The sequence below is a fragment of the Schistocerca cancellata genome, chromosome 1 (assembly GCF_023864275.1).
Source record: "Schistocerca cancellata isolate TAMUIC-IGC-003103 chromosome 1, iqSchCanc2.1, whole genome shotgun sequence".
In the NCBI taxonomy this organism is placed as follows: Eukaryota; Metazoa; Arthropoda; class Insecta; order Orthoptera; family Acrididae; genus Schistocerca; species Schistocerca cancellata.
Genome location: NC_064626.1, coordinates 206,411,119 through 206,428,021, shown reverse-complemented (window position 1 = coordinate 206,428,021; position 16,903 = coordinate 206,411,119). Strand labels below are relative to the sequence as shown.

The following is a 16,903-nucleotide window of genomic DNA, read 5'->3' as shown; positions in this document are numbered from 1 at the left end:
GTGAGATGAGTATGTGCAAAGTCTCCCTACAACATATATTTCATTCCTAATAACCCCACTGGCCTCAAACCTTCTCTTCTGTTCCTCTTCCTCCTCCCCCCCCTCCCCCCACCACCACCACCCTCATTCCACTAGCACAACTTCCCGATGGTGCACACAGCAGCCCCAGCCTGTCCCCACCATATTTCTGTACTATTGCCTTCCCACACCCTTACCCTCTCACTCCCTCCCTTACCATGATACACACCCCATCCAGATTGCTGCTCAATGCCTCCTCTTGTGGTGAGTACCAATCTGCTTAGCAGCCTCTACTGCAAAAACATTTATTTCGATGGTAACCAGTTTCAGTCAGTATTTGACCATCCTCAGCCCCCTCATACTGTGATTGTAGGCAGTTGCAGTGAATGGTGTGTTGTGACTCCACAAATGTTCATGTAATCCCAACACCCACTCCATCCACCATCACTATTTGCTATCATGGTATGAGGTTCTGAGAATTGTCAAATAGTGACAAACTGGTTACCATCAAAGTAAATGTTTTTGCAGTTGAGACTGTTTGTAATCCATTTTTAAAGTACTTTTAGCCAGATTGCCATTTCTCCATGAGAAATGTTCTCAAAAATTGTATCCTTTCCACATTGTTTAACAGTAATGAAAATCCTGTGGGGATAATATGTAAAATACAGGAAAGGCAACCACTCACCTATAGCTGACCCTGTGTAGCATAGCATTTGTACTAACTTTCGAGCTCTTGCTCTTTGTCTTGTATAAGTACACATGTTTACGCACACAGCTACCCAAATGCGCACACAAATGGCCACGGGTCCAAATGCAATTCAGATGCAGACCATACTGTGCAAGATGTGAAAAGTGAGGGATGATGCATCAATAATGTACACTCGTGAATGCCCGTTTTCCCATATTAACCTGCCAAATTATGAATGGATGTGATTGACAAAAATATATTTATTTATTTATTTATATTTTACTAACCAAAAAGGACTTGCAAGCAAGTGATGTAAAAGTATTTCTCTCCTTCAAACATAAGTTCTGTACTTTTATAGCCTCCATTGCTTAATGAAGAATACTGTTTCTTCATGGACACCCATTCGCAATATGTTTCAGCCAAAAGCAACACAGCTGCAAGCTTCCAATGGCCCTTAAATAGAAAAAAAATAAAGAAAAAATATAAACATGTGATTTGGACATGTGTAAATGATAAATACAAAAGAAATAGTTAACCCAGCACACTTCACTTCATAATTACACTGACTATAACAGTATTGAAGTCATGTTAAATGCACAGAAGAATAGATATTATTTTGGCTGGGCTTGACTATGACTGTCCTTCAAAGGCCTTGAATTATAAAAGAAATCCAGTCATTTTAAGTATTTTTTACACTTGTAAAATCCGGGATGGAATAATGACAATATTATGAAAAGGATAGATCTCTACTCGCCATATAGAGGAGATATTGAGTGACAGACACAACAAAAAGACTGCTGAACATGTGAACTTTTGGCCACACGTGTGTGGGTTGTACTTGCGTGACTGAGCATGTGTGTTATCTACTTCAGAAGACCTTCTGGCTGAAAGCTCACATTTAACTGTGTCTGTTGCGCCTGTCTGCAACTCAAAATGTCCCCTATATGGTGAGTGGCAATCTACCCTTTTCATAATACTGTCATTTTATATTTGCAGTACATATATCGAGTAAAATCTCACACGGGTGCTGTAGCTTATTGGGGCTAGTCAAATTGACATGGATCAAAAGCATTTGACAGACACAGATAGCTTTTCCTCACTGCCAATCTAGTCTGACTTAGCAGACAAAACCAAGTTTAAAACATTGTCTGCTTTTTTATTTGAAAGCAGACATGAAACATTGCTAGTTACGTAGCTAAACTAGAGCTAAAGAAAAAAAGGAAACTCAGCACATCAAAGACCACACACAATGCTGATAAAATACCCATGTGCACTGCATTGTATGCTGGATCAAAATAGAGACAAACCTGAAACAGGAGAATATTATTCCAAAGAAGTACAGTACTGCAACTTTTATCGATTCTATCACTTTGTCATCCGCTGTGCTGAGTGTAGTCCTGGAGTGTACAAGTAAAATAGTGCATTCTGTTTTCAGAAGAAGTTTACTTCAGTAAACAATGTTTCAAACGGGTGCTTATTGAAAAGTGCAGTGACAACAGTTGTAAAAAGGCAAAAGTTTAACAGTGTATCGTATATAAAGTGTCAGAAACAGAATGTAAGAGGAATTCTGTATGTGAAGAACAACTTCTAGCTACATGAAAAGTGTGCTTAATCTTCATTAGTGATGGTACTCACTGGGCATGCTGATGTGTTATTCTCATATCTTTCTAAGTGATGAATGATGACTGTGACCTTTGTGAACATGGTTTCATGTTCATTAAGTGTTAACATTTCAAATAGCATACTATAGGAAAGTTTCTGACTTTCTTATGTGCATGTTCACGACCTGAGATGGATGCAGCGTATTTACTGGTCGGGACACTGAGGTTAATCTTTCCACATGATGTGGCACTTGCTGTTCAGCTGATTACTCCATATCACCACCACCCTACCTAGAAAGTGTGCTGAGGGCTATGGCATCCTGCCTAGAAAGAGTGCTGAGGGCCATGGAAGAGAAGTTCATGTTGTCAGCAATATTGTCACGGTAACAAAAGTTGAAGCTGTTATTACATTCGATAACATATCTATACTATGCTTGGAAAAGGATTGTTAAACAAATGGTAATAATTGTGACTTACAATCATATTTTGTGTGTATATGAGGTTTTATGAACTGCAGCTGATGGAACAATATATTTATATATTCTTTTTATTATTCAGCAGCTAGCTGCAAACACCTTGAGAACGTTGCAAAAAATGGGGATGATATGAAATTACAAGAAACTCAGGAAGTGCGTTCTCTCAGCCTCTGTCACCTCAATTTTCCAACTTCCTACCTACATGAGGTGCCTCTGTTGAGCTGAGCAACTCAGTGAATGGTTGGGTAACCAACACTAGTGGGAAACTGAGACAGTGAGGGGACAGGATTTGGAGGCCAGTGAAAGGCAATGGGAAACCACCATCGAAATTACTTGCTTCAAAATGCTCCCCATTCAGATCTGTGGGGGAACTACACAGAGAAGCTTCATGAAGATTAAGATGCTGCAAGCAGAAGTACTGTGTGGGAGCATGAAATGTAAGACCCTTGTATAAAGGAAAACTGGACATGGCCCAAAGAGAAATGGAGATAACTGGCAACAATGTACTGAGAATAATAAAAATTAGGTGGACTGGCATGGGACAATTTGCTTCAGATGACTATATGGTTTACTATTTGAGACAAGAGAACAACAGGAGCAATGTAGTGGCCTTCTCAGTTAGTAACAGAGTAAGAAAAGTTGTAATGGGGTGCAACTATAAAAATGATAGAATGATGACTATCAGATTCCAAGGTCAACCCCTTAATATCACAATCATTCAAGTTTACATCCCAACCACTGATGTTGAAGAGGATGTTACTGACCAATTCTATGTAAATTTGCAGGAACACAAAAGTGGGAAATCAAATTGTAGAAAGTGTAAGGGGAAATTTTGGTCTTGATAAAACAAATGGAACATGATAGAGATTCCTAGAATTCTGTGAAGACAGTTTACTGGTTTGGCACAACTTCATCAAGTAATGGCATTCGTTGGTTATTACTAACACAATGCTCCAGCTACCCAAACAATGCCTATACAATTGGATTTCACCAAGCAGACAATACCAGAATCAAATTGACTAAGTACTTCGCAATCAGAGGTGGAAGAGTGCCAGCCAGTCAACTACAACAAGACCTGGAGCTGATTGCAGATCTGACCATGATCTCTTAATTGCAAAGTTCCAGCTGAAACTGAGGAAAGTGGCCAAAGCTATACCATCTTACAGATACGATCTTAAGAACATTCCTTCTGATTATACAAGAGACGCCAGGAATACATTTAATGCACTAGAGTTAGAAGACAAAAACTCACAAGATTTGTGAACATGTCTATGAAGCAGCAGAACTGACTCCCAAGAAATAGAATAAGGAGAAGGCCTGATGTGTATCGGTTGAGGCATTGCACGTTGCACAAGAATGAAGTAAAGCAAAATTGAAACAGGATAGATTAGCAACATTTAAATTAAATGATAAGTTTTGAAAATCAGCTAGAAGAGACAAGAATATCTTCTTAAATAAACAGTGCAAAGAAGCTGAAGAGACTAGCAGAGTGAGGAGCAGAAGGAGGCTTTACAAGAAGATTAGAGACATCAACGGAAAATTCCGTGTGAAAACTGGAATCATGAAAGATAGAAATGGTAAAGATTTAACAGGAGCAGAGGACATTAAGGAAAGATAGGCAGAATACATAGAAGATCTATATAGGAAAGAACTGGAGACTGATGATGAGGAAGGTAACATTATTTTAGAATCAGAGCCAGATATTTTGGAGAGAAATCAAATGGGCCCTGTAAAACGTTGGTGAAAACGAGGCCAGTGGACATGATGGAATTCCAGCAGAATTGTTCAGAGTCATTGGAAATAATGCAGTGAAAGTTTTCACTCAGTATGTCAAGAAAAATGGATAACCAACAGTGGCCAAAGATGGGGAGAGTTCAGTATTCATCCCAAACAAGGAAAATTCTAGAGTGTGTTCAAATCACCATACAATCTCACTTATCTCACTTGCTAGAAAAATCATGCTCAAAATATCACTAAATAGACTTCGCCAGTATATGGACCAAGAGCTACATGAAGAACAACCTAGATTTTGTAAAGGAAGAAGGACCAGAGATCAAATTGCTAACATCTGATGGATTATGGAGAAGGCAAGAATTTCAGAAAGATGTATACCTCTGATTTATTGATTATGTTAATGCCTTTGACTGTATCTGCTACAATAAATTATGGGAACTACTCAAAAACAGGGGATTACCACATCACCTCATACAGAATTTATACTCTGACTAAGAAGCCATGGTGAGGACCACATAAGGCACAACTAAATGGCTCCACATTCAGAGGTGCACATCGTCACCTTATTTATTCAATTCTATGCAGAGCACATTATGAGGAAAGCTGAGCAAGCTAAAGAAGAAACTGGAATTAAAACAGCTGGGATAAATAATCTTAGATTTGTGTATGACACCATACTGATGGCATAAGGTGAAGAAGAGTTAAAGATTTGCTTATAGACGTTGAAAGAAGGGAGTCCAAGGGCTGATCTAATGCTGAATGCCAAATCTTGACAATGTTTTAATGATAAGAGACATAACATTAACAATGAAGATTTGTATAGTAAGAACTATGATCTTTCCAGTTATGATGAACAAATATGAGACCTGGACTGTAAGAGAGACTGAATGACATAGAATGGATGCCTTTAATTATGATGATGGAGGAGGAAATTCCTTAGTGTTCCATGAACTACAGAGAGAACAAATAGGTCAGAGCAAATAAAACCAGATTGTTCCTTGGAAGGTCTGATACTGACCTACTTTGTGCATATTATGAGATAAAATGATTCACTGGAAAAGAAGTTAATGTCTGGGAAGATCAAAGGCACAAGGTGAAGAGCTGGACCAATGGCATAGATTCCAACCTGAAAGTCTGTGAGAGTGTGCAGAACAGAAGAAATTGAAATTGGCTTGCCTTTGTCTTTAAGTCCTCTGTTGACTGCCACAAGAATATATGGTTTAGTGGAAAGAGAAAATCGAAGAGATATTACTTTGGCATTTAAAGGGTATTGTAACTTTAAATTCAACACCAGTACCAATTAACATCAAGTACCATAACTGTTTGCAGGACAAAAACACCACTAGTTCACAGGAAGAAATTATTAAAATGCTACATAGCAACATTGACACTTTAAAAGAAGTAATAATAAAACTGAGTACTGAAACACAGTTTAGAAAAAGCTGAGGAGGTAGACAAAAATAACATAAAAACCTGATGGAATTCCTACACAAGGAACTCCCACGGAAGTCTCAAACGCTGAAAATGAATATCTGTGTAAAATTGCAACACGCAGTGAAAAGTAAACTCAGTGTCTCAGAGATGAAAACTGAATTTAAAAAAAAATAATAATAATTCTTTGTCACAGGTGATTCCCTGCCGAAGAATGTGGTAGTGCCAAATTATTCTGACGTTTGCCCAGGAACTAGAAGCTGCCAGTTGAAGAAACACTTCAATGACATATTAAGCTTACAGGATGGTTCAGCAGATGCATCTCTGAAGAATTACAAACAAGTTTTCATCGATGTAGATACAAATTCTCTTAGAAACGACAGTGAAGAGGAAACTATTAGCAAAACAAAAAAATTAATTTGCTCAGCCAGTATCCTCTACAAAACACTTTGAATTGTAGTGACTAGCAGTGTGTACAGAAGATCCCTCAGTGATTAATATACAGAGTGAGTCAGCATCTGCTGGCTGAGACAAACAGGGAAGTAACCTGGCATTTGGTGGTAAGTTCCTATGGGACCAAACTGCTGAGATCATGGGTTCCTAGGTGTGCACACTACTTAATCTAACTTAAACTAACTTATGTGAAGAACACACACACCCATGCCCAAGGGAGGACTTGAACCTCTGACGGGGGAAGCCGCATGAACCATGGCAATGCGCAGCAAACAACGCAGCTACCCTGCACGTCTTTTGTAATATTTTATGGGTTCATAACCAGGAGTGAATTGTATAGTTTTATCTGTGTGCTTTGGTAGTTCAGTTTCTGAATCTCTGTGTGTTAATCTAATTTATTAGACACAGTTCCTGTATTGTCCTATGTGTCTCCGGTAAAGTTCCATAGTGCACGTCGACTGTCATTTGTCCATGTAGTGTAGTTTTCCACAGTCTTTAGTATGGATAGGGACTGTGATGGCTGCACGTGCAGATGTGAGCTGAGTTGGTGACACTTTGCTCTTGGCTCCAGGCTGTGATGGCTTTGGTTACACAGCTTGAAGCTGCAGTGGATGGGCTTCAACACTGTTGTATGCCGGCTGTGCAGGTGCAATGGACATCCACAACAAGTCTGACTTCACCGGCCCGCACTGGTGACCAGCCCAGTTACAGCTCACACTGAGGTTGACCACTAACCAACCTGTGGTCGAGTGGGAGGTAGCCTAGCGGCGTGTGGTGAGCAGCAAAAGACTGCCCAGCGGGCTGCATGTAAGCCCACCCTGGTTAGTCTGACATACAGGTTCCAGGTGCAGTCTGTAGTCCTCAGCCAGAGGCAGTTGCTTGTTCTTTTTCAGAGGGAACCTCTCAGCCTGCAAGATCTGGGCAATCACAGAGGGTAGGATTATTGGTAGTTGTGGCCCCTTAGGAACATGGCTGCCAAGGAGAGGAAGAAAGCAAATGTGCACTCCAATGCATACCTGGCAGAGTCATTACAGATGCGATGAAGAACACCGGGTGCAGTCAACTGCGGGTGCTGGCTCATGTCGGTACCAATGATATGTGTCACTTTGGATCAGAAGAGATTATCTCTAGTTTCAAGCGGCTATCAGAAGTGGTAAGGGCTGCCAGTCTTTCTTGCATACGAAAGCAGAGCTCACTATTTGCAGCGTAGTCAACAGGACCGATTGCGGACCTTTGGTACAGAGCTGAGTGGAGGGTCTGAATCAGAGCTCAGATAGTTCTGCGACCTTGTAGGCTGCAGATTCCTCAACTTGCACCATAGGGTGGTGGGGTTTCGGGTCTGCTGAATAGGTCAGGAGCCCACTACACGCAGGAGATGGCTACATGGATAGCAGAGGTTGTGGGCAGTTTTTTTCAGATAGTGTGTCTTCGGAAAATACAAAAAGGGCTTCAGTCTCACAGGGAGGAGGTTGAACATAGGAAGAATATAGATAGAGGAACAATTGGTATAACAGTTGTAAATTATCGTAGCTGTATTGGCAAAGTACCAGAGCTCCAAGGGCTAATAGAAAGCACTGATGCTCAAATCATTATAAACGCTGAAAGCTGACTAAAGCTTAATATAAGTTCAGACAAAGTTTTTGCGAAGAACCTAATGGTGTTCCTAAAGGATAGGCTAAACACAGTTGGTGGTGTCGTGTTTGTTGCTATTATAAGTAGTTTATCTTGTAGCGAAATTGAAGCAGATACAAGGGTACTAGGAAAGTTTTGCAATACAACACAACAATAAATTGCAGGAGGCTGATTGTTGCTGTGTTCTGTGCTTGCTATGGCATCATGGTCACAAAGTGAGACTTGGGCAGTTTTGCGGTACAACTTTTAGTTCCTTTGAGTAAGTATGAGCAGAAGTCATGCTTGGCAATTGGAATAAAAAAATAATTGGATCCTTTTACCAACCTCCCAACACAGATGATACAATTGCTGAAAGGTCCAAAGAAAACTTGGAGTTTAATTTCAAACATCTACCTGACTCATACAATTCTAGTTGGTGATGACTAATTTACCCTCCATATGTTGGCAAAAATACACGTTTAAATCTGGAGGTACACATAAACCATCGTTTGAAATCGTGCTAAATGCATTCTCTGAAAATTATTTCAAGCAATTAGGTCATGAGCCTACACGAATAGCAAATGGTTGTGAAAACACACTTGACCCCTTAGCAGCAAATAATCCGAGCTAGTAACAAGCATCAAAATGGATACAGGGATTCGTGAACACAGGGTTGTCATAGCAAGACTGAATTTTGTAACCCTCAAATCCTCAAAATATGAAAATATATATATATTCAAAAAAAACAGATAAAAACTCACTTGATGCCTTCCTAAGAGGCAATCTCCACTCCTTCCAAATTAACAATGTACGTGTAGACAACCCTTGGCTTGAATTCAAAGAAGTGCTATTGATACCAACAGAGACTTATACCAAATAAAATAACAAATGATGGAGCTTATGCCCCTTGGTACACAAAACAGGTCAGAACAATGTTGCAGAAACAATGAAAAAAAGCATGCCAAATTTAAACGAATGCAGAATCTCCAAAATTGGCGATCTTTTACAGAAGCTTGAAATTTAGCACTTACATCAACGTGAGATGCTTATAATAGTTTCCACAATGAGACTTTATCTCGAAACCTGGCAGAAAATCCAAAGACATTTTGGTTGTATGTAAAGTGCGTTAGTGGCAAGACAAAGTCAATGCCTTCTCTGCGTGATAGCAATGGAAATACTATCGATAACAGAGCTGCAAAAGCAGAGTTACTAAACACAGCCTTTCAAAATTTCTTCACCAAAGAAAACGAAATTGAATCTAGAACAGCTGCTAACATGAGTAACTTACAAGTAGATATCCTCGGAGTAGTTTAACAACTTAAATCCCTTAACAAAAGTAAGTCTCCTGGTTCAGACTGTATACCAGTTAGGTTCCTTTCAGAGGATGCTGATGCAATAGCTCCATACTTATCAATCATATACAACTGCTTGCTCGACGAAAGATCCGTACCCACAGACTGGAAAGTTGCACAAGTCACACCAATATTAAAGAAAGGTAGTAGGAGTAATCCACTAAGTTACAAGCCCATATCATTAATGTTGATACACAGTAGGATTTTGGAACATATATTGTGTTCGAACATTATGAATTACCTCGAAGACAATGGTCTATTGACACACAGTCAACATGTATTTAGTAAATATCATTCTTGAGAAACACAAGTAGCTCTTTACACACAAAGTGTTGAGTGCTATTGACAAGGGATCTCAAATTGATCCTGTATTTCTAGATTTCCAAAAGGCTTCTGACACTGTACCACCCAAGTGGTTTGTAGTGAAACTGCGTGCTTATGGAATATCAGCTAAATTATGTAACTGGATTCATGATTTCCCATCAGAGGGGTCATCGTTCATAGTAACTGATGGAAAGTCATCGAGTAAACAAAAAGTGATTTCTGGCACTCTCAAAGGTAGTGTTATAGGCCCTCTGCTGTTCCTTATTTATACAAACAATTTAGGAGACAATCTGAGCAGCTGTCTTAGGTTGTTTACAGATGATGCTGTCATTTATCATCTAGTAAACCCATCAGAAGGTCAAAACAAATTGCAAAACGATTTACATAAGATATCTGAATGGTGAGAAAATTGGCAATTGACCCTAAATGATGGAAAGTGTAAGGTCATCCATATGGGTGCTAAAAGGAATCCATTAAACTTTGGTTACATGATAAATCAGTCTAATCTAAAGGTCGTAAATTCAACTATATATCTAGGAATTACAATTAAGAACAACTTAATTTGGAAAGAACCCATAGAAGATGTGTGGAAAACAAACCAAAGACTGTGTTTTATTGGCAGAACACTTAACAGATGCAACAGATCTAAAGAGACTGCCCGCACTACACTTGTCCATCCTCTTTTAGGGATACTGCTGCGCAGTGTGGGATCCTTACCATATAGGATCAACAGAGTACATCGGTTAATTCAAAGAAGAGTAGTACATTTTGTATTATTGAGAAACAAGGGAGAGAGAGCGTGTCAGGGACATGAAACAGGATTTGGGATGAAAATCATTAAAACAAAGGTGTTTCTTGCTGTGGCGGGACCTTCTCCCAAAATTTCAATCACCAGCTTTCTCCTCCAAATGCGAAAATATTTTGTTGGTGCCAACACACATAGGGAGAAACAATTATCACAATAAAATAAGGGAAATCAGAGCTTGCACAAAAAGATATAAGTGTTCGTTTTTTCCATGCACCGTTTGAGAGTGGAATAATAGAGAATTATTGTGAAGCTAGGCACTTAAGTGTGATTTGCAGAGTATCGATGTAGATGTAGAGCACCGGAAACTATAGAAAAGAAAGAATGTTCCTATATTATAGGCTGAAATATTAATGGTCTAACTGATGTCTTTTCATACAAAAGTCAAATTGATTTATTACAAATTATTCTTTCTGAATGTAAAAATATCAAAGTTACTTGTCTCAATGAGCAATGGCTTACAGATGACAATATTAAAATTCTCAAAGAAGTTGCATATATACTTATTCACTCTGATATAAATATAAACTAAGAAACAATTTTCATTCTTTGAATGAAGAGTGTGTAACAGAGATGCTGTGTTAAGGGACCTACATATAGTGCTAGAAATCTCTATTTACAGATTACCAGAGAAACTTATAATTGAAGCTTTTCTGGTCAAATTTCACGGCGTGCCTGAAATTTTTTATAAAGAAAACAGGAGAAGATCAACTGCTGACTTCAATATTAATATTACAGTTGGAAGCAATGATTCATCCAGATTCATCGACTATAAAAACTTTGGCTTCAAAGTAAACTTTATGCATACCACTAGAGCAAATGTGACCTGTATTGACAAAATTTTTACAAATTATGTGTTTGAAGATTTTTACAAGCTTTTCTTAAATTTAGGAATCTCGTACCACTCTGCATAATTCATTGAACAACCAACAATTGACAGAAATTTCATGTAACAAAACTGTGCCAAAAGACACTTCAATGAAAGAAATACAACCCTGTTTGGTTGATAAATTACATGAGTGTGAATGGCCTTTTGACAGCCGTATTTCAAATAGTAATTTCGATAAATTTTTAAGTAGGTACTTCAAAATCTTCAATGAAACCTTTTCACTTAGAGCCATGTATAACAAAATTAGTGGTAAACTTAAATGGATAACGCAAAGTACAAAAATTTCTAGTGACAGGAAGAGGTAACTCCAAAATTAACTGAAGTATAATAAAAATAGGCATTGTACTGAGTATGTTTGACATTATCAAGTTATATCTGAATAATAATAATAATAATAATAATAATAATAATAATAATAACCTGTGGTGGGAGCTAAACAAATGGTAAAAAATTGCATTTTACAACACAAAAGTAAGACAAAGGCAATGTAGTCCATTGTCAAATTAGAGTGATTAGTCACGAAAGGCAATGATAGCCTTATTGTTAACCCAGCTCAAACATCAAAATGTTTAAATGAACTCTTTATAAATGTGACTATGACAGATGTTAAAGTAAATCCCTTTGGACTTCACCAAAAAGCTGAGGATGGATATAAAAAATGTGGAAAATGTTATATTATCACAACAAAACAAAAACTCTGTTTGGTGGGAGGGGATATCCACTAAAGTAATTAAAGCAGTGTATCACATAATGGCAACTCCACTAACTCAATCAACCAACATTCTGAACAGGGATGTTTTCCTGAAGTGTTTAAGTACACCAAGGTGGTCAGATCTCGTTTCAAGAATGAGTTCAGGGAAGACTTCAAAATCTATCACTCTATTTCTATTCTTCCAGTTGTGTCAAAAGTGTCAGAGAATGTTACAGCAATTCACACTCTAAATTTTATGGTAAAAAAAATTATATTACAGGATTGCAAGTAACCAATTTAGATACCAACAAGGAGAAAAGACTCTAGATGCAGTGAATAGTTTTAGGGGTGAAAAGATAAGCAAAATATATGATCAGAGGAGTGTAAAGTTGTATGTCTCTGCTGTCTTACAGAAGCCTTTGTCACAGTATCAATGAAAGTGTTCCACAGCACCATTTTAGGATCAATTGTGTTCCTGTTCTGTGTAAATAATTTACTCAAATATAAATTCTCCACTAGTAGTGTCTGCAGAGGGTACTCCTGTTTTGATCGAAGATGATAAAGAAACAAATTTCAAACTCTAGTGTGATTACACTTGATACACTAGAAAACAGGTTCCACTGAAACTGTTTGAAATTAAATATTATAAAAATCAAATATTCCAAAAGTGTGGAGCTTGAAATACAATGTAACAATCAACTTATGAGAGAAGTTGACATGATCAAATTCTTTGGACTATCTGCATTTGCAATGCAAATACTAGAAAATTCTACTGATATGAGAACACAAAAAGTAGCAAACCACAGTTAGTCTGAATCTGGCATTAGGAATGGTATTATTTTCTGGGGAAGTTCAAATGGCACATCTTGATTACTGAAACTGCAGAAGAAATGTCAGATAAATGTGTATTGTACAGAAAAAAGAATGTTGTGGGCCATTACTTCAAAAAATATAAATCCTCGCGGTTTTCTCACATACATTTATGAAATTATAATGTTCCTACATAGTGCACAAAAATTATTTGAGGAGAATCATTTTAGCCCTACATACAACACAAGACAGTGTATGGATATGAAAATACATAATAAATTAACGGGCAAAAAGTAACTTATTTAATGTCAACCCACAGATTCTAAAAATAAATCTACAGCCTATTCTGTGGGAGGAATGGGGCTATTTGGTAGAAGAATTCATGTGGAATGAAATGATAATTTAAACAAGGGGGACATCAGCATTAGATTTTTTTACTGCATAAATTAAAATTGTATTATTATTGGGAAAAACTGTATTATTTGGATGCTGTTTACAATGCAGGAGAAACATCTAAGAACAAGATATAGAGGATAAACATTTTTAAAACACCAGAAAAAATTTGATTAAACACTGGATGAATGAAGACCCTGACTTATCTCTACATCGATATTTATACTTTGCAACCCATCATGAAGTGTATGCCATAGGGTACATCCCTTTGTACCCTTTATTAGGGTTTCTTCCCATTCCTTTCAATCTCTGTAATTATGTAAAGAAAAACTGATTTATGGTGAGGTCTTTGCAACAAAACTGTTACTTCTCCTCTCTCTCAGCTTCAGATATACTAAGATATACAATAATTGTAGTATCAGTGTGAACCATGTGAGAGTATAATAAAACCACATCACAACTTCAGTCATTTCCTAGATTTCATGAAACAAAGTTCAGATTTGAGCTTGTCTCCATACTATCAATCTTCAAACAGCATATGAAGAAAATCTGGATAAATATGGGTTATAGTTAACATCATGCCACTGAATCTGTTTCACTGTTAAAAATAAAACTGCACATGTTCAAGTTTTACGCGCGCGTGTGTGTGTGTGTGTGTGTGTGTGTGTGTGTGCGTGCGTGCGTGCGCGTGCGTGCGTGCGTGAGAGAGAGAGAGAGAGAGAGAGAGAGAGAGAGAGAGAGAGAGAGAGAGAGAGAGCCCTGGCAGAGTTGTATTAATATTTTTGTTTTAGATCTGTTGGAAACGTTGTTAAAACATTAAGAGGTGTGTGTGGTAATGCAGTATGCAATGCGAAGGTTTGTGAATAACGTGACATTAATTCTCTTTAATTACACTCCTGGAAATGGAAAAAAGAACACATTGACACCGGTGTGTCAGACCCACCATACTTGCTCCGGACACTGCGAGAGGGCTGTACAAGCAATGATCACACGCACGGCACAGCGGACACACCAGGAACCGCGGTGTTGGCCGTCGAATGGCGCTAGCTGCGCAGCATTTGTGCACCGCCGCCGTCAGTGTCAGCCAGTTTGCCGTGGCATACGGAGCTCCATCGCAGTCTTTAACACTGGTAGCATGCCGCGACAGCGTGGACGTGAACCGTATGTGCAGTTGACGGACTTTGAGCGAGGGCATATAGTGGGCATGCGGGAGGCCGGGTGGACGTACCGCCGAATTGCTCAACACGTGGGGCGTGAGGTCTCCACAGTACATTGATGTTGTCGCCAGTGGTCGGCGGAAGGTGCACGTGCCCGTCGACCTGGGACCGGACCGCAGCGACGCACGGATGCACGCCAAGACCGTAGGATCCTACGCAGTGCCGTAGGGGACCGCACCGCCACTTCCCAGCAAATTAGGGACGCTGTTGCTCCTGGGGTATTGGCGAGGACCATTCGCAACCGTCTCCATGAAGCTGGGCTACGGTCCCACACACTGTTAGGCCGTCTTCCGCTCACGCCCCAACATTGTGCAGCCCGCCTCCAGTGGTGTCGCGACAGGCGTGAATGGAGGGACGAATGGAGACGTGTCGTCTTCAGTGATGAGAGTCGTTTTTGTCTTGGTGCCAATGATGGCCGTATGCGTGTTTGGCGCCGTGCAGGTGAGCGCCACAATCAGGACTGCATACGACCGAGGCACACAGGGCCAACACCCGGCATCATGGTGTGGGGAGCGATCTCCTACACTGGCCGTACACCACTGGTGATCGTCGAGGGGACACTGAATAGTGCACGGTACATCCAAACCGTCATCGAACCCATCGTTCTACCATTCCTAGACCGGCAAGGGAACTTGCACGTCCGCATGTATCCTGTGCCACCCAACGTGCTCTAGAAGGTGTAAGTCAACTACCCTGGCCAGCAAGATCTCCGGATCTGTCCCCCATTGAGCATGTTTGGGACTGGATGAAGCGTCGTCTCACGCGGTCTGCACGTCCAGCACGAACGCTGGTCCAACTGAGGCGCCAGGTGGAAATGGCATGGCAAGCCGTTCCACAGGACTACATCCAGCATCTCTACGATCGTCTCCAAGGGAGAATAGCTGCCTGCATTGCTGCGAAAGGTGGATATACACTGTACTAGTGCCGACATTGTGCATGCTCTGTTGCCTGTGTCTATGTGCCTGTGGTTCTGTCAGTGTGATCATGTGATGTATCTGACCCCAGGAATGTGTCAATAAAGTTTCCCCTTCCTGGGACAATGAATTCACGGTGTTCTTATTTCAGTTTCCAGGAGTGTATATTAATACATAAATCTCAATTTCACTTCTGCCATACTATTATAATATTTTTTCTCTATCTTCATCATACTACTTCACTGTCTTGGCTATCAATAGTCTGCAATTATATTTGTTATATTAAATACAGTGACAAGTTACAGTCAAAAAGAATATGTGAAATAGTATAAATATAAGTACCTCAAAGCCAGTATTCCACAAGATGTGTCGGTAAGCTTGCTCATTCAGCAGAACCAGGTCAATCATAACAATTACAGGGTCATATTCAATATACTTGTCAGCAATGTTCTTGCAATTTTGCTGGAATAAAGATAGACTATGTTAAAATAATAAGTAAACCACACATCTTGAAACTAAGTTTAACTCATTTCTCCTGTTTTTCATGGCTACCCATGAACCATGGATCATTCCAAGGTGGGGTGGGTTCCACGCCACAATGATACAGATAACTGTACTGTAAGGCTGCATTCACAGACGCACCGACAAATTGTTAGACGCCATCACCATAGGTTGCCTGGTACCGTCAGCTGACAGCTTGGTCACAGTGTGTCCGATCCCCCTCATCAGTTTTTTGCAGGGTGAAGGAGGTTAGGTTCAGTTAGAATCTGTTTTATCTATGTAGCATATCTCCTTCAGCTATTGAAATAACCATACAAGTTCAAGGAATATATAAGAAGACAGGAGAAACATTCTGTTACATACTTGGCATGAGTCGTGGTGACCCTTAAAAGCAAGATTACAAAAACCCACTGTTTCACTGTATTTATTTAAAGCTGTGCAGGCGTATGTCAATTAACCTTCAATTACTGTCATTCAGCATACTTGTGAAAGACAATCATAAAATTTAGCATAAGACACTCTTAACACCTAAGGCAATGAAAAGTGGAAATACATACTATACACCACATTTGCAAAACACTTCATATAACAGAATCATCACACTACTGGCACAAAAATCCCAGTAAGCAGTAATAATTATTTGTAGACACCTAATGCCAACATACAACTCAAAAAAGACCCACTAAGATATGCCACTCCTCTCTCTAACAAATTATTTTTTGAGGTTATAATCCCCACATAAAGTTTCCAATAAAGATTTTGCCTACTTGTAATTTCCAATAAACCTGTGGTTTTAGTCCATAGAGTGAACTAGGACTCAAGTCCGGGGAGTATGCTGGGTGGTGCAGTACTTCCCAGTCCTATTGATCGAAGAGAGCAGCCACAGCTTGCGCCATATGCACCTGCACATTGTCGTGCAAAATGATGGGTGGGTTGCGCAGAAAGTGTCTCCACTTCTTTCGAAAAGGTGGTCGCAGGTAATGTTCCCCCCACCC

At 39.5% G+C, this 16,903-nt stretch overlaps 1 protein-coding gene across 5 annotated transcripts in view; it reads right to left on the bottom strand.

Annotated features, from left to right (window-relative positions):
* Positions 1–16,903, bottom strand: part of LOC126168825 (protein ARV1) — a 45,628-nt gene that overhangs the window by 11,759 nt on the left and 16,966 nt on the right. For all 5 annotated transcript variants that reach the window (XM_049920594.1, XM_049920592.1, XM_049920593.1 and 2 more), the window contains exons 3-4: positions 15,750–15,869; positions 994–1,159 (exon numbers count right to left, since the gene is read on the bottom strand). In XM_049920594.1, coding sequence (XP_049776551.1) covers positions 994–1,159; positions 15,750–15,869 — 286 coding nt within the window. The remainder of the gene's footprint in view (positions 1–993; positions 1,160–15,749; positions 15,870–16,903) is intronic.